The 18,949-nt window shown below is 42.1% G+C and overlaps 1 protein-coding gene and 3 non-coding genes across 4 annotated transcripts; 1 reads left to right on the top strand and 3 right to left on the bottom strand.

Annotated features, from left to right (window-relative positions):
- Positions 1-869: 869 nt before the first annotated feature.
- Positions 870-16,960, bottom strand: LOC141083752 (uncharacterized). The gene is made up of 4 exons (XM_073568118.1): positions 16,887-16,960; positions 5,826-5,887; positions 2,309-2,468; positions 870-2,198 (listed from the first exon to the last, which is right to left on the bottom strand). The coding sequence occupies exons 1-4, from the start codon at positions 16,958-16,960 to the stop codon at positions 929-931; spliced, it is 1,566 nt and encodes a 521-aa protein (XP_073424219.1). The 3' UTR covers positions 870-928.
- TRNAA-UGC (transfer RNA alanine (anticodon UGC)) lies at positions 5,434-5,505 on the bottom strand. The gene has a single exon. It is a non-coding gene; the product is annotated as a tRNA-Ala (tRNA).
- On the bottom strand, positions 9,558-9,629 carry TRNAA-UGC (transfer RNA alanine (anticodon UGC)). Its single transcript has one exon. It is a non-coding gene; the product is annotated as a tRNA-Ala (tRNA).
- A 1,607-nt stretch (positions 16,961-18,567) lies between the features above and the next one.
- On the top strand, positions 18,568-18,639 carry TRNAA-UGC (transfer RNA alanine (anticodon UGC)). The gene has a single exon. It is a non-coding gene; the product is annotated as a tRNA-Ala (tRNA).
- The last annotated feature ends 310 nt before the right edge of the window (positions 18,640-18,949 follow it).

The raw sequence follows: 18,949 nt of genomic DNA, 5'->3' as shown, positions 1-18,949 counted from the left end.
CATGAATCAGGAAACCAATTTTTTTCAAGAGAAAATTGTCAAACTAGTTGAAAAAAAAGTATGTGATTTTTTCAAAACCCAACCCTCAAAACCCAACCCCACCCAATGAAAGTCAATGGGGAATACAAGTCAGCATTGAGTGGATGAATGTAATCAGCTCAATTCCAACTTTTATTTAAAATTGTGGTAGTGTATAAATAGACAAGTTTCTAGAGTTATTACACTATGCCTTGGAATGACTATACTAGGCCGTGGTATTTAAAATATGAGTATAGTAGGCCTTGGGCCTACTAGTATAGTCATATGTGAAATACCACGGCCTAGTATAGTCATACCAAGGCCTACTGTAATAACTCGATTTTTACCAACTAGGATCTTGTTTCACGAAAAACAAACTGGTGAAACTTGACAAGTTTCAACAGTTTGTTTTTCATGAAACCAGATTCATGTTGGTAAAACTAGAGTTATTACACTAGGCCTTGGAATGACTATACTAGGCCGTGGTATTTCAAATATGAGTATAGTAGGCCTTGGGCCTACTAGTATAGTCATGTGAAATACCACGGCCTAGTATAGTCATACCAAGGCCTACTGTAATAACTCGATTTTTACCAACTAGCATCTTGTTTCACAAAAAACAAACTGGTGAAACTTTTTAAGAAAGAAACTTATTTTTTAGACAAGTTTCAACTTTTTGTTTTTCATGAAACCAGATCCAAGTTGGTAAAACTCGAGTTATTACACTAGGCCTTGGTATGACTATACTAGTCCGTGTTATTTCACATATGACTATACTAGGCCTTGGGTTGGTTTTTAACATGTATTTACCCATCAGTGTGTGTGAGCGGCGCAAACAACATTAATGAAACTTTGTAATGGTGAACCACAAATGTAAATTTATTTTTAATCACAAAAATAAACCAAAAAATTATTTTTTCCAGCGTTTGGGGGCAGATGGTTTCAATTTGGGGGTGTGCAGGGAATATGCAACACTTGCAGTTGAAGACGGTGTTTGAGGGGAAGGGGCAACAAAACTTGTGGGGGAAGGTAGTCCAGTTAAGGGAATTAAACTAGGAACACTTGGAGGAGAGGAAATCTGTTCAGGTACATTTGTTGTAATGGCATGTCGCCGTAGGCTTGTGTGCCTGGACCGACTTTGGCCCAATGCCCGCCTTGATGGATTTCGCCTTGAACTTGGGGCAAATATTGAGTGTAGGTCCCCCGTCTGCTGGGGTGGCTGCTGCTGCTGCTGAGGTGGCTGCTGCTGAGGTGGCTGCTGCTGAGGTGGCTGCTGCTGCTGAGGTGGCTGCTGCTGCTGCTCTTGGTTGGCAGTGCTCGTCCTTGCAGGAGGACTGGTGGCGGCAGTGATGGTCCAGGTTTGCGGAATGGTGGTGGCAGGGCTACTACATGTTGTTGTAGTGGCAGGGCTGTTCCATGTTTGCCTAGTGGTGGCTGAGCTCCACGCATGCATGGGAGTGGCGGTGGTGCTCCAGACAGGAGTAGCGCTTGCCATGGTGGTGTCGGTGAAGTGACCAGCTGCACTCAGACTTGTGGTGGTGTAACGGTGGGTGTCCTGGCTTTGAATAGAGGTGTCCGTGCAGTGGTATGCAGCACAAGTCGGTAGTGAAGTGAAGCGAGTCAATGGTGGCACAGGTGGAAATGACACCACTGACTGCTGACCGTACCGATTATGCTGCATAGCCTGCAAGAAAGCATTGTTGCAGGCCTGCAGCACATTCAGCTGTTGCTCAGGACTAAGGTGTTCCGCCATGCCCTTTTCAATCTTACTAAAAAAATGGTGTGCTGGTCTGTTGAGGTCGGCCTCCAGACGGTCAAGGCGCTGTTCTACAGAATTGAAGCGGTGTTCAAAGTGGTTAAAACCACGTTCCATGAGTGCAAAACCGCTTTCAACTCTGTAGGACAGCGACTTGAGGCTGGAATTAAAGGCCTCGCTCAAATGCATAAACTTGGGCAAGACATTCCTGTCCAAGGCCCTCTGGAGCTGGCGGGTAGTGCCCGCATAACCAGTGGCAGAGACCTGGGACAGGGGAACACCTGATGGCCCAGCTTCCTGGTCACCAGCTGTGTGTGTGGCTGACCTGCAAGGTGCTTCCTGGCTGTCGGATGGCTGGGACGGGTCAGAGGACGTCCGAGGAAGGACCGCTCCAGGGCCAGGTTGCAGGGTGCTGCTCCAGGTGCTGTGGAAGAAAGGAAAATCATTACTACCATGCCTTTACAAGAAGCATCAGCTGTGGATTAGAAAAACACAGATTAATAAAAATAAAAACCCAAAATTTATAATACTTACGATCTCGTGGCAAGGACCGGTCTTAGGAACTGCAACGCGTGATAGTGACGGTATCTAGTTCTGGTCCTTGACGCAGATCCACTGCGAACCTGGCCCTCAGCACGAACATCACTGTTGAAGCGGTCCTTGATCGAACGCCAACGTGTTCGGACTTTGTCCACTGTTGGGAAAAAAAAAACAGTGCCGTCAAGGACAACAGTCACAGCGGCACAATATAGCAATACAATACTCAAAGCAGTCACTGTAGAGCCCGATGACACTGTTGGGTTTCCTGCTAGAATATACCTAGCACGAAACCCAACAGTGCCGTCAAGGACAGCAGTCACTGCGGCACAATATAGCAATACAATACTCAAAGCAGTCACTGTAGAGCCCGATGACACTGTTGGGTTTCCTGCTAGAATATACCTAGCACGAAACCCAACAGTGCCGTCAAGGACAACAGTCACTGCGGCACAATATAGCAATAAAATACTCAAAGCAGTCACTGTAGAGCCCGATGACACTGTTGGGTTTCCTGCTAGAATATACCTAGCACGAAACCCAACAGTGCCGTCAAGGACAACAGTCACTGCGGCACAATATAGCAATACAATACTCAAAGCAGTCACTGTAGACCCCGATGACACTGTTGGGTTTCCTGCTAGAATATACCTAGCACGAAACCCAACAGTGCCGTCAAGGACAACAGTCACTGCGGCACAATATAGCAATACAATACTCAAAGCAGTCACTGTAGAGCCCGATGACACTGTTGGGTTTCCTGCTAGAATATACCTAGCACGAAACCCAACAGTGCCGTCAAGGACAACAGTCACTGCGGCACAATATAGCAATACAATACTCAAAGCAGTCACTGTAGAGCCCGATGACACTGTTGGGTTTCCTGCTAGAATATACCTAGCACGAAACCCAACAGTGCCATCAAGGACAACAGTCACTGCGGCACAATATAGCAATACAATACTCAAAGCAGTCACTGTAGAGCCCGATGACACTGTTGGGTTTCCTGCTAGAATATACCTAGCACGAAACCCAACAGTGCCGTCAAGGACAACAGTCACTGCGGCACAATACAGAGCAGGGAAATACTCACTAAACGCCTTTTTGGAGGATGCTGTGGCGCTGTCCCAGCCATCCATCAACGCTGCGGCCACCTCATTCCATAGCCGCCGGGTCACCACATTGTCCTTGTACAGCCGGTCACGGCTGTCCCACAACGGCGCACGCTCCTGGACCAGGCTGATGAGCTGCTCATTATCCAGGTAGACGTCTTCATCCCGTTGTGGAACCTAGACAAAACACATTCATTAGAATAATCAAATTTAAATTGAATAAAAAGTTACAAAAAAAAGAAACATAAAAAAAGAGTAAAAATAGAAGATAAACAATAAAGAACATTACAAATCATTTGATACATACATTCCGTATCACCACCGGGACTTGGCTTCGCTGCTCCTGCTCTTCGCCCTCAGAAGTCCCGTCCGCAGAAGATGATGAGGATGATGTCTTAAAAAAGTTGAAAAAAACGTAAGAGATTTGGAGTAGCAGCAGATATACTTACCAGATGAACGAAAATAATCACCTCACTGTCTGCTTGCGCCAATTCCTGCCGCGATGGGGAATATTCGGATTCTGAAGACATACTGCATGTAAAAATAATAAAAATCATTAGTACATACATAATTTAAAAGGACAGGCATATAATGTAATATACTCACATTCTTGCGCTGATAATGTGTTCCTTGGTGACTGTCTGCTCTCCAATCTGTCAGTGTAGTAGTGGCAGAGTTTTGGCAGGCACCTCCTTTATATAGACTTTTTTTTTTGACTTTAGAAGTTTATAACTAGTACAACAAGTGGACACCACCAAAAAAACGCAGCGCTAAAAAAACGCATACATGCGCATGCCAGTGCGCACGTATGCGCATCCATAGGCTATAATGGCCATTTTTAGCGAAAAACGTGCGCATACGTGCGCATGCGTTTTTTTCCAGGACCAAAAAATGCAACATGTAGCGTCTGTGAAATACAAACGCACACCCCAAAAAAACGCAGCGCATGAAAATCGCATACGTGCGCATGCCAGCGCGCAGGTATGCGCACCCATGTTAAATATAGGGGAAAAAACGCATGCGCACGTATGCGTTTTTTCAAGCGCAAAATAACGCAAATGTGAAACCAGCCTTAGTGCTTCAGGAAGTCAGTAAAAAGTAGTTAGGAGTGTTCAAATCAAGAAAATGATAAGGGTGCCCATACTTTTGCACCGGTCAAATTTTGTTTAAATGCAGATTGCACATTTTCTGTTAGTACAATAAACCTCATTTGAAACCAGAAATATAACTGAGTCCATCAGTTAAAAACTTTAACATATGACTGTAAATTAGTATAGAGCCACAATCCAAAACATAGTGTAAACTCTGCTCTTACCCATAATGCCTCAGTCAGGGACCCACAAGAACGCAGCCCCAACGCGCATTTCGTGTTGGCTTCTTCGGGGGTATTTGTTCCTTGTATGTGGTATTATTCGGTCACTGTGGTGGTAATATGTGGTCTGGTCATGGTGCGGTGGTATTTGTTCCTTGTATGTGGTAGTATAGGTCACTAAGTGGTGGTAATATGGTGTCTAGTCATGGTGCGCTGGTATTTGTCCCCTGTATGTGATATTATTGGTCATTTTAAAAATTGAAAAATAAATAAAAATATACCTAAATTGTATTGGATATTTTCACAAATGTTTAATAGGTTAGAGTAGAGTAGGTACTGGCCAAAAGTCTACCTTGTCGTGGCGGCGGCTTAAACAATCTTTTGACTGTGGACAGTTCGAGGGTGGAGGCGAAGCTGGGGTGGAGCCTGTCCGGAGTCTCCAGGGTGCCCCAAAATTCCTAGTGGCAGCCCTGTCTACAAATACAATCTGCTCCTCTGTAGTCTATAGCGATGTCGGTCTGTACATGTATAGTGCTGGTTACAGCGCCCCCTGGTGTCTGACAGTTATAGAATTCTCAACAAAAGCAAATCTGTCTGATATTTAGTGCTGAGTCCGGTCTTCGTGTTACATCCAGACAGAAGACATTTATCAGATTTTTGAATATTTTGTAAGTTTTCTTGTTATTTGACACAAAAGCTGGAGATGCCGGGGATTGAACCCGTGGCCTCATACATGCAAAGCATGCGCTCTACCACTGAGCTACATCCCCTGCACACATTGTCTGATGTGTGATCTCAATTCTGAGAACGATCCATGACGAGAATCTGACTCTGAATCTACCATCATAGAGCTTCTCACAATTCGTTTTTCTTTTTTCATAATTCTGCAGCATAAATGACATCATATTCCAACAGTCTGGACCATTAGGGACGAAGCAAAACTACTTTAATTCCCATCTCCCGGATGGGAACATCTCTGAGCGCTGCGCCCCCTGATGGTCTCGTAGCGGTGCTTATGTCCCCTGATGGGCTGCAGACAATCAGCGGCGGCTGAAAGGCGACATCTCTCCTGATCCCGTAGGTAAGTTACCTTTCTTCTTGTATCGGGCACCATCGGGGCGCTCTACAGCAATGTACAGTGGGAACCAATCCCTTTAAGTATAAGAAAATCGAAAGAATTCATCGATAATAAGATTTACCTTTTCCATAAAAGCCCAAAATATTGAAAAATTATGTGGTCACTACTTCAGTCCGGCTTCTTGGTCGCAGGGTTATTATCTTTTATTCACTCCACAATTTTCCATTTTATATTTTATCATATTGATTACCCTGACACCTCCTAACTTTCCCTTTGTCATTTTAATTTTTTAAATACTACTATAGGCAAGAGTTCTGTGAATCTAACAGATGTTTTATGATATCAGGTTATAACAGCTGCCATTGATAAAAGTCTTTACAAATCAGTGTGAAGAGATTTTAGGCCCTCTTGTGGACTTTATAAGACCTGCAGCTTCCTTAACAGCTGCTCAGCACCCCACAATTGCTCTGCTGTGGGTTCAGTGGGACGAAAGAGGACCCCAACTCTGTAACACCAAAATGCTGCAATCCCTACTGACTGTAGCATCTTATTGGTAGATCTCCGACCATGACAGGTGGGTGTTAATCTGCATAACACAGCGGCACTTCATCCAGATTTCCTTCTACATTTTAAAACATACAAAAAAATTTCTGATTTGGAGATTTTTGGAATAATTTTAATTCCCAGAAACCCCTCTCTGAGCACTTTTGCACAATTCTCTCACCACTAGAGGGAGCTCACTGATTTATCACAGGGTTCAGTGGGAGCTGTTATCACTTGCTAGGAGCTCCCTCTAGTGGTGGCTGAACGCAGAGAGAATTTTATGATTTAGTGAATCTTTTATTGAGATCTCATGATAAATAGGCAAAGAGAACTCCAGATCCAACTAATATAAGCAGCCTGTAGGCTAATAATGGCACGGTCATATTTTACGCTGAGGTTGTGCACCGGGAATCCTTTTTCAAAAATCTTATTTTTGGGGGGATGGCACGGGCACAAAAGTTGTGACCATCTGCAGCAAGAGTCAGTGGTTATACACAGGTGATCTCCTTCTGTGTGTGCTGGGACCAGACCTATCTCCGATCCCAGCACTTTAACTCCTCAGATGCTGTTATCAATAGTGATTGAGGTATCTAAGGAGCTCGACAGCTGAAGGTCGCTCCCTCCGTCAGCACCCCCCCGCTTGGATTCTTACGGTAACCAAAGTCCTAACTTTGACCTCTGTTCTTGCCCTATACATTATTCTATCAGATCCCCGATAGGCTGCAGCTAAACACTGACAGGTTAGTGCACAGCAGTACATAAGTAGTACTGTGCATTATCAGTGCAATCACAGGATCGCATGTTTATCCCTGTGAGAATTGTGAAAAAATTTTTTTTTTCGAGTGTTAGAGAAAAAAAATCACAAAATCATTTTTATACTTTGAAAGTATATAATTTTTCATCCGCTATGTTCTGATTACACCGGCCCCTAGTGTCTGACACATAATTCTTAAAAATTAGTTGTTCTGATACTTAGTAGTGAGTCTGATCCTTGTGCTACATCCAGACAGATGACCAGGGAATGTTACTCACATTTTTTCAGATTTCTGAATTTGGATGTTATAAGGTTCTTTATGCCGGGGATTGAACCCAGGGCCTCATACATGCAAAGCATGCGCTCTACCACTGAGGTACATCCCCTACAACTGCATGAGCGCTACCTGGGTAGACAGCACGAGCCGCTGAGCTCACTGATTGGCTGCAGCAGTAATGACTTTTATGCTCTAAATTATGATGAATTTTTCAAATGCGCTCAGCTTCACCAACTCCAAGATAAGCTGCACTCCCTTTCAAAAAATGGTGGAGCTGGAAGCTACAGGCTTATAAACTACAACAGCAAAAGAATGTGGGTCAAAAACTGATGAATCTTAAAATATAAGTTTTATAGGAGACAGGTCCTGGAGTGGAAACATTAGGGTCTGTGCACACGGTGCGGTTCCTACTGCGGATTCGCCGCTGCAGTACTGCAGGTGATGTACAGTACCATTATAGCCTATGTAAAAAAATCCGCTGTGCACATGCTGCGGATTTCTCCGCCCGGTTTTTGTGCGGAAATAAAAAGCAGCATGTCACTTCTTTTGTGCGGTTTTGCTGCAGTTTTCCACCTGCTCCATTCTACAAATCCACAGGTGGAAAACCGCAGTGTAAAACCGCATAAAAACGGCAGTAAAACCGCAAAAAAAAAAGGAAGAAATCCGCAGTAAAAATCCAGGTCATTAAACTGCGGATTTACTAAAATCCGCACGGAAAAATCTGCAGGAGGATCCGCACCGTGTGCACATAGCCTTATACAGACAGTATGGTATAGCACTGTGGTGTTGGAGCAATTATAGGTAGGACTGTTTATAAATGTCCACAATATAATGGGTTAAGTTCAGTTCATAACAAATACTGCTACAAAGTGCTAGCATAATACTACCAAATAGAGCCCACGTAATAGTACCATACAGAGCCCACATAATACAACCATGCAGAGCCCACATAATACAACCATACAGAGCCCACATAATACTAGCATAAAGCGCACAAATAATACTACATACAGCACCCAGCCCCATACTACCATACAGAGCACAGATAACACTACTATATAGAGCCCACATAATATTACCTTACAGCACTCACATAATATTACCATACAGAGCCCTCATAATATTACCATACAGAGCCCACATAATACTACCATACAGCACCCACATAATATTACCATACAGAGCCCACATGATACAACCATACAGAGCCCACATAATACTACCATACAGCACCCACATAATACTACCATACAGCACCCACATAATATTACCATACAGAGCCCACATAATACTACCATACAGATCCCACATAATACAACCATACAGAGCCCACATAAAACTACCATACAGAGCCCACATAATACTACATACAGCACCCAGCTCCATAACACTACCATACAGAGCACACATAATACTACCATACAGAGCCCACATAATAATACCATACAGCACCCACATAATATTACCAAACAGAGCCCACATAATACTACCATACAGCACCCACATAATATTACCATACAGAGCCCACATAATACTACCATATAGAGCCCACATAATACTACCATACAGAGCCCACATAATACAACCATACAGAGCCCACATAAAACTAGCATAAAGCGCTCAAATAATACTACATACAGCACCCAGCTCCATAATACTACCATACAGAGCACACATAATATTACCATACAGCACTCACATAATACTACCATACAGAGCCCACATAATACTACCATACAGTGCACACATAATACTACCATTCAGTGCCTGCATAATACTGATACTATGCGAACCTCCTTCCACCTGCCAGCATTAGATATGCATCTTTGGAAATGTGCGGAGCCTACAAATCTGGGAGCAGCGGCAGGTAGGGGGAGGTTCGGGGGGCTATCATTTCACAGCCTCAGAGTAACTGGACCAGGGGTCTGCAAACACAATCTGCTCCTCTGTAGTCTCTAGCTATGTCGGTCTGTACATGTATAGTGCTGGTTACAGCGCCCCCTGGTGTCCGACAGTTATTCTACATAGAATCCTCAACAAAAGCAAATCTGTCTGATATTTAGCGCTGAGTCCGGTCCGTGTTACATGCAGACAGAAGACTGGTGAATTTCCGCACATTTATCAGATTTCGGAATATTTTGGAAGTTCTCTTGTTATGTGACATAAAAGCTGGAGATGCCAGGGATTGAACCCGGGGCCTCATACATGCAAAGCATGCGCTCTACCACTGAGCTACATCCCCTGCACACACTGTCTGATGTGTGATCTCAATTCTGAGAACGATCCATGACGAGAATTTGACTCTGAATCTACCATCATAGATCTTCTCACAATTCGTTTTTCTTTTTTCATAATTCTGCAGCATAAATGACATCATATTCCAACAGTCCGGACTATTAGGGACGAAGCAAAACTACTTTAATTCTTTATTATTTGTTTATATGTACAATATGGGAAGAGGAGAGGATTCTATTTTTGCCATTTTTGCATCTTTTTTTAAGCAAATTTAAAAAAAATACAATTCTCTTTTTTCCATATTTTAAAGGGATTGTTCACTAATGGACGACACTCTTCGATTATCTCAATCAATTAGGAAGAAAGTGTACAACACCTCCCGGATGGGAACATCTCTGAGCGCTGCGCCCCCTGACAGTCTAGTGACGGTGCTTATGTCCCCTGATGGGCTGCAGACAATCAGCGGCGGCTGAAAGGCGACATCTCTCCTGATCCCGTAGGTAAATAATCTTTCTTCTTGTATCGGGCACCATCGGGGCGCTCTACAGCAATGTACAGTGGGAACAAATCCCTTTAAGTATAAGAAAATCGAAAGAATTCATCGATAATAAGATTTACCTTTTCCATAAAAGCCCAAAATATTGAAAAATTATGTGATCTATCCCACACGGTAAATGCAGGAAAAAATAACAATAGCTTAACTTTCTGACATCAGACATACTATCCCGTCCATGGTACCCGGACCCCTATGACCAAGGACGGGATAGTATGTCATCGTGATCAACGGCGCTCCAGGGGGGGCGCCGCTGATCACGGCCAGGTGTCAGCTGATTATCACAGCTGACACCCGGCACTATGTGTCAGGGGTGGTCACTGACCGCCCCCTGCATGTTAACCCCTGCACACTGCGATCAAACATGATCGCAGTGTACCAGGGGTTAGAGAAGCATCGGCAGGGAGGGGGCTCCCACCTGCTTCCCTGAAACCCCCAGAGCAGCGCGATGTGCAGCGCTGCTGTGGGGGCCTCCTTCCTTGCAGGTCCCCGGATCCAATATGGCCGTGGGGCCTTCGGGAGCCTGCAGGGAGGCGGTTTCCTCAGTGCCTGCAGAGAGCAGGCACGAGGAAGCCTGCTGCAGCGCCTGTGTCAGATCGATGATCTGACACAGCGATCTGTGATATGTCAGATCAGTGATCTGACACATGACAGTGATGGCCCCCCCTGGGACAATGTGATAAAGTAAAAAAAAAAAAAAGTGTAAAAATAATTTATAAAAAATCGCCAAATAAATAAAAAAAAAAATATTCCCTAATAAATTCATTTTTTGGAAATAAAAAAAATCAATAAAAGTACACATATTTGGTATCACCGCGTCCATAACAACCTGCCTTATAAAACTGTCCCACTAGTTAACCCCTTTAGCGAACCCCTTAAAAAATAAAAATAAAAAACGAAGCAAAAAACAATGCTTTATCATCATACCGCCGAACAAAATGTGCAATAACACGCGATTAAAAAGACGGATATAAATAACCATGGTACTGCTGAAAACGTCATCTTGTCCCGCAAAATAACGAGCCGCCACACAACATCACCAGCGGAAAAATTAAAAAGTTATAATAGCTCGCAGAATAAAGCGATGCAAAAATAATTATTTTTTATATAAAATTGTTTTTATTGCATAAAAGCGCCCAAAAAACCCTGACATAAATGAGGTATCGCTGTAACCATACTGACCCGAAGAATAAAACTGCTTTATCAATTTTACCACACGTGGAATGGTGTAAACGCACCACCCAAAAAGAAATTCATGAAATGCTGGTTTTTGTTCATTCTGCATCCCAAAAATCAGAATAAAAAGCAATCAAAAAAGTCACGTGCCCGAAAATGGTACCAATAAAAACGTCAACTCGTCCCGCAAAAAATAAGACCTCACATGACTCTGTGGGTCAAAATATGGAAAAATTATAGCTCTCAAAATGTGGTGATGCAAAAACTATGTTTACAATAAAAAGCGTCTTTTAGCGTGTGACAGCTGCCAAACATAAAAACCGCCATAAATAGTAAATCAAACCCCCCCGTTATCACCCCCTTAGTTAGGGAAAAATAATAAAATTTAAAAAATGTATTTATTTCCATTTTCCCATGAGGGGTAGGGTTAGGGCTGAGATTAGGGTTAGGGGTGAGTTTTTTTGTGGAAAAAAAATATGATTTTTTTATTTTCACGCCCGGGCCTTATAAACTTCTTTGAAGCACTTGGGGGTTCAAAGTGCTCACCACACATCTAGATAAGTTCCTTGGGGGGTCTAGCTTCTAAAATGGGGTCACTTGTGGGGAGTATCAACAGTTTAGGCACATCAGAGGCTCTCCAAACGCGACATGACACCCGCAGACCATTCCATCAAAATCTGCATTCCAAAAGTCACTACTTCCCTTCCAAGCCCCGACGTGTGCCCATACAGTAGTTTTCTCCCATATATGGGGTATCAGTGTACTCAGGACAAATTGGACAACAACTTTTGGGGTTCAATTTCTCCTGTTACCCTTGGGAAAATAAAAAAATTGGGGATTAAAAGATGTGGAAAAAATATTTTTTTATTTTCATGCCCGGGCGTTATAAACTTCTGTGAAGCCCTTCGGGGTTCAAAGTGCTCACCACACATCTCGATAATTTCCCTGGGGGGTCTAGTTTCCAAAATGGTGTCATTTGTGGGGGGGTTTCCACTGTTTAGGCACATCAGGGGCTTTCCAAACGCGGCATGGAGTCCTATCCCAATTCCAGCCAAAAAGTCAAATGGCGCTTCTTCCCTTCCGAGCTCTGCCATGCGCCCAAATAGTGGTTTACCCCCACATGTGGGGTATCAGCATATGCAGGACAAATTGCACAATAACTTTTTGGGTCCTGTTACCCTTGGGAAAATAAAAAATTGGGGGTGAAAAGATCATTTTTGTGGAAAAAATGTGATTTTTTAATTTTACGGCTGTACATTATAAACTTCTGTGAAGCCCTGGGGGTTCAAAGTTCTCACCACACATCTAGATAAGTTCCTTAGGGGGCTAGTTTCCAAAATGGTGTTATTTGTGAGGAGTTTCCACTGTTTTGGCACATCAGGGGCTTTCCAAACGCGACATGGAGTCCGATCTGAATTCCAGCCAATTTTGCATTGAAAAAGTCAAACGGCGTTCCTTCCCTTCTGAGCTCTGCCATGCGCCGAAACAGTGGTTCCCCCCACATATCAGGTATCGGCGTACTCAGGACAAATTGCACAATAACTTTTGCAGTCCAATTTCTCCTGTCACCCTTGGTAAAATAAAAAAAATTGGACCTGAAGTAATTTTTTTGTGAAAAAAGTTAAATGTTCATTTTTTTTAAACATTCAAAAAATTCCTGTGACGCACCTGAAGGGTTAATAAACTTTTTGAATGTGGTTTTGAGCACCCTAAGGGGTGCAGTTTTTAGAATGATGTCACTTTTGGGTATTTTCTATCATATAGACCCCTCAAAGTGACTTCAAATGTGATGTGGTCCCTAAAAATATAATGGTGTTGCAAAAATGAGAAATCGCTGGTCAACTTTTAACCCTTATAACTTCCTAACAAAAAAAAATTTTGGTTCCAAAATTGTGCTGATGTAAAGTAAACATATGTGAAATGTTATTTATTAAGTTTTTTTGGGTGCTGTATCTCTGTGATTTAAGGGCATAAAAATTCAAAGTTGGAAAATTGCAAAATTTTCAAAATTTTCACCAAATTTCCATTTTTTTCACAAATAAACGCAAGTTATATCAGTGAAATTTTACCACTAACATGAAGTACAATATGTCACGAGAAAACAGTGTCTGAGTTACCGGGATCCATGTAAGCGTTCCAGAGTTATTACCTCATAAAGGGACAGTGGTCAGAATTGTAAAAATTGGCCTGGTCATGAACGTGCAAACCACCCTTGGGGGTAAAGGGGTTAGAGGATTTGTACCAAGATCCCGATCTTCAGGAGCACACCGCTCCTCGGCCTCCTGGTTGTCAGGGGGTCGTGCACTCCTGACAATTTTTTTCTCAGCTCTTTATAATGCTGCAGACAGAGGCAGTTTTGACTCTGCAGCACTGGAAGATCACAGGATCAGAGCAGCACTTACAAGCTGGACAGCAAAAAGCCTGTAAGTGCTGCTCCCATTTCTTTGTGTAATGGTCGTTTACATGCAGTAGATGCATCTATGGCTTATGCATGGGGCTGAGGCACCTATATGGGGGATGTAGCTCAGTGGTACAGCGTATGCTTTGCATGTATGAGGCCCCGGATTTTTTTCTTCACTTATAAAAAACTTCCGAAGTCCCCAGATTTGCAGGAACAGAAGCTCAGCCAAGCCGCCACCCCGAATTATCCGGAGCGCGCCACCCTTTGACAACCAGGAGGATGACTGGATTCTATTTTTCACTCTACTTTAAAAAAGATGTAAAGAATGCAAAAAATAAAATCACCTCCTTCTCCTATATTTTAAATATTTCATGCAATAGAATGCAAATTAATTATTTAAAAATCCTACAATGGGATTTTCCGTGTTTTGTCTTTACTCACTTTTAACTCAGGAAGAGTTCAGAAATCAATATTTTGTGGAATAACCATGATTTTTAGCTTTCATGCGTCTTGGCTGCTTTCCACCAGTCTTTCACACTGCTTTTGGGTGACCTTATATCATTCCTGGTACAAAAATGTAAGCAGTTCTTTGTTTGATGGCTTGTGACTATCCATCTTCCTTCAATGGGGTTCAGGTCTGGAGATTGGGCTTCCCATGACAGGGATTTGATGTGGTGGTCCTTCATCCACACATTGATTGATCTAGCTGTGTGACATTATGCATTGTCCTGCTGGAAATACCAGTCCTCAGAGTTTGGGAACATTGCCTGAGCAGAAGAAATCTACTGGTTTTCCAGGATAACCTTGTATGCGGCTTGATTCATACGTCCTTTGCAAAGATTAATCTGCCCAATTCCAGCCTTGCTGAAGCATCCCCAGATCATCACCGATCCTCCACCATACTTCACAGTGGGTGCAAGACACTGTGGCTTGTACGCCTCTCCAGATCTCTGTCGAACCATTAGACGACCAAATGTTGGGCAAAGCTGAAAATCAGACTCATCAGAGAAGATTACCTTACTCCAGTCCTCTATGGTCCAATCCTTATGGTCTTTGGCAAACTTCAGCCTGGCTCTCCTTTGCTTCTCATTGATGAAAGTTTTTTTCTACCTTTACATGACTTGAGCCCTGCCTCTAGGAGCTTGTTATGAACTGTTCTTGCAGTGCACTTCACCCCAGCTGCCATTTGCCATTCCTTTTGTAGGTCACTTGATGTCATCCTGCAGTTGCCAAGTGATATTCGAATGAGATGACGGTCATCCCGGTCAGTGGGGAGTCATTATCGCCCTCTGCCGGTCTGTAGCTTTGTTGTCCCCAATGTGTGCTGCTTGACCTTGTTGTAATGGACTGCTGTCTTAGAAATTTTAAGGCAACATGACGCTCTCTGTATCCCTCAGTTAGTAAAGCCAGAATTGAGCCCTTCTTTTCCTCACTGAAGACTTTTCAACTCCTTTGCCATGGTTATAAGTTATTTTTTAATTCCTATTACCTTTGGGATATTACTAGCACTTGTTTTGCCATCCAGCTTGTCGTATTGCAAGAGGATTGTGACCACCACAGCAGGGTTTTTTTTATACTTTCCTTCATTAAATAAGATTTGGTTCCGGTGATCACCTAATCAGAGGCACATTAAGTAGAATGAGGTGTACTCTGGTTGTAATTCAACTGGAATGGAATGGAATGGCTGTCAGACATGTAGAGAAGCTGATTTTTATAAAACTGTGCAGTGGTCTCTTAATTTCTGCCAGAGCTGTATATATATATATATATATGGTCTTCTTCTGTCCCGTATATTGACTATTTTGATGAGGTATCTAATAACTCTTTGGGTGGATATTGTGTATTCAGGTCGCCTCCGTAAAAATGTAAAAAACTTTTTTAACATTTTTTTTTCATGATAATATAATAATATATACTGTAACATGTTTGGGGGTTGACTGACTGCACTGTATACACTGATTTTCGGTAATGCTTGAATATAGAATATTTATTGTGTATCAAGGCATTTTTGTGTCCTTTCCATATATTCTATATACAATATCCATCCTGATATCATCTGCAAGTGCTTATATGTTATATACAAGTATGGACATCTATATATTCAATATAACCAGTAATAGCTGCTATAATATTTTTGTCTTTTTCCTTCGTGGTTGATCCATTGCATTGTACATTTTAATTAGGATTTATCTACCAAATATTAACTGTATATGGTGATTTAGCAGTATCTCTCCCATCTGTAATTGTATTTGATATTATGTATTGTTGCTTCCTATATAAATTTCTATCATGTTTGGATCTAATCATCTGATGGCTGATTGGCAGCCTTGTGCTCTATTAATTTTTGCATTTATATCATTTTGTATTATTATATTAACTTTTTGTGATATTGTGAATTCTGATGGCTGATTGACAGCCCTTATATATATTTATGCACTAGTTTGCTGCTGATATGTATATTCTTTTTTTTTTGTATGTACCCCGGTTTTGCCAGCACTTTATATGGTCCTCCGTCTGTTGCATACTAGTGCGCGTGCACCTCCTTACTGCCGCCATCCCCTATCTGCTTCTGTGCCTGCGATGCACCCGGTGCCAGATCACGTGGGGCCTCATGTGTTTCTGGTTTGGCTGCTGGGTGACGACGCGTCAACAATTGCTGGCTTCCAGCCTTAATTGACTTCCGGGCCTCTGCCTTTTTAAACCCACATATCGGTGACACTTCCATGCTCCCTGAGGAAGGTCTTTTATCAGACGTGCGTCGGGGTGTGCAGGCTGACCAGCTATTTCCACTGCTACTCTCTGCCAGGTACTATTAATAGGTAACATTGGCCAGTACACTCTATATGTTTGGTCAGCTGTATAAATATGTTGAATACACACTTATCCTGTGTGCTTTATTGATATCTAACTCAATATTATCTTTCTAATTTTTGGCTATGTAGAGTATGTACTATTTTACATGATCCACAGTGGATTTGATACCAACGTGGTCTATGTTTTTGACCTCTAACTGTATTACATTGCAGGTCGCACCTGCCCTCCACAGTGCATGGTTGTTTATCTGTCCTCCTGTTATCCTGTCCACCTTTGTCTGTGAAATTTGATCAATAAAGTTATTATATTTTTTTCAGTACCTATGGACCTTATGATTGTATTTCTTTGGTTCACCCTCCCTTGTTTCAATATGAGAACCTGGATATGGAGACATGACTACAATATGGGGACCTGGATATGGAGACATGACTACAATATGGGGACCTGGATATAGAGACATGACTACAATATGGGGACCTGGCTATGGGGACATATCTACAATATGGGGACCTGTATGGGGACATAACTACAATAAGGGGACATAACAAATGTGCACTCATATTGTAGTTATCGCCGCATCCAAGCTCTAAAAACAATTTAAAAAAACACGGCAAAAATGTTCAAAAGGTGTATAGAATAAAAAATGGTATCACTAAAAATGTAACTTTGTCCTTCAAAGAATGCGGCCCCCAAGTTCAAATTTTTTTCTATATGCGGCCCATATACCAAGCCAAGTTTGAGACCCCTGCTCTATATAGTATTATGTTTGCTCTGTGTGGTAGTATTATGTGAGCTCTGTATTGTAGTATTATGTGGGTGCTGTATGGTAGTATTACATTGGCTGTGTATGGTGCTTAGTATGTGGGATGTGTGAGGTACTATTATGTGGCCACTGTATAGTAGTATTATGTAGAAGTTGTAGGCTAGTATTATGTGGGCACTGTGTGTTAGTATGATGTGGGTGCTATATGGTAGTGTTATTTGGGCTCTGTATGGTAGTATCATGTGTCTACGCTGGCAACTTTATGAAAAACGGGTGTACTTTAGCCTGAATAAAGCGTTGCTGTCTATAGTTGAGAAATAAAAGCTGCAGTCAATCAGTGAGCTCGTGTCATCTACACACACAGCTCTCAGTGATTGGCTGCAGTGGTGAATGTTCTATCAAATTTAGGTACGTGCTCTCCTAATGTGTACAGAGAATGTAGCTCAGTGGTAGAGCGCATGCTTTGCATGTATGAGTCCCTGGGTGCAATCCCCGGCATCTCCATGTTTTGTGATATTATGGAGATTACTGTTATTATCCAGAGTTCTCTCAAACTAACAAATGTGCGGCTGACACTGGGACACCTATAATAATCTCAGGGGGAATACTTATGATTGCGTTTGCAATTACCAATATTTGATCGTCATAAATGCTTATTCCTAAATTTTCAGTGATTTATTACATTACTTTTTCTATCTGCACAAAAACCTATATTTGACTGGTACAGAGGACGCAAATGCTAGAGATGCCTGCAACATTTTTAACAGATCATGCAAGTTTTTTTTTCCTGTAAAAAGATGCAATCAGGTAAAAGACAAATAACATTTTTGGTTTTGTACAAAACTCAATATCCTGAATGCACCATTTAAAAAAAAATAAATAAATTGGTAAAAACATAACAGTAAATAGCACAAGATCGAAAAGTGACTTAAATACTGTAAATGCCGATGATGAATCGGATCCTAGTGCACAAACATTTTACGACATTTCGAAAAGTCGTCAATATTGAATTAGGTTCAAATGTCCGAATAACCGGAACCCACGAACATTATACCGAATAAAAAAAAAGACGAATTGACGTAAAGTTAATTAAAAGGCGCAAATGAAATAATGTTTGTGGCACAAATCAAAAAAAGGCCCTATGGGTACTATTATTATTAATACAGCCAGGAAAGCAGAGAGGGATCGCTCCGGTAGTCATTTCATTCTGAACAGAGGAGCCTGCAGCTGTTTTCACAGGGGATGTAGCTCAGTGGTAGAGCGCATGCTTTGCATGTATGAGGCCCCGGGTTCAATCCCCGGCATCTCCAGCTTTTGTTATAAAAAACGGGAAATATGTCAAAATAATTCACCAGTCGTCTGTCTGTATGTTAGGCCATGTGCACACGTATGCAGAAACAGGACTCCTTTCCAGGAAATGTGTTTTTTTTTCCGCGCAACCCAGACACATAGAAAATAGCCAGAAATGCGGAATTTTCCGTTAAATTAATGAGCATGCTGTGTTTTTTACCGCAAAGCGTTTTTTTTTTCCGCGGAAAAGACCGCATCAATATGCACAAACAGTGCAACATGCATTAAAGTGAATGGGAAGCTGTGTGATATTATTGGTCATTTTAAAAA

The sequence above is a fragment of the Dendrobates tinctorius genome, unplaced genomic scaffold (genome assembly GCF_039654945.1).
Source record: "Dendrobates tinctorius isolate UK_male_01 unplaced genomic scaffold, ASM3965494v1 ptg000021l, whole genome shotgun sequence".
NCBI classification, from domain to species: Eukaryota; Metazoa; Chordata; class Amphibia; order Anura; family Dendrobatidae; genus Dendrobates; species Dendrobates tinctorius.
The sequence above is the reverse complement of the archived record's forward strand: the minus strand, read 5'-3'. Positions and strand labels throughout refer to the sequence as shown.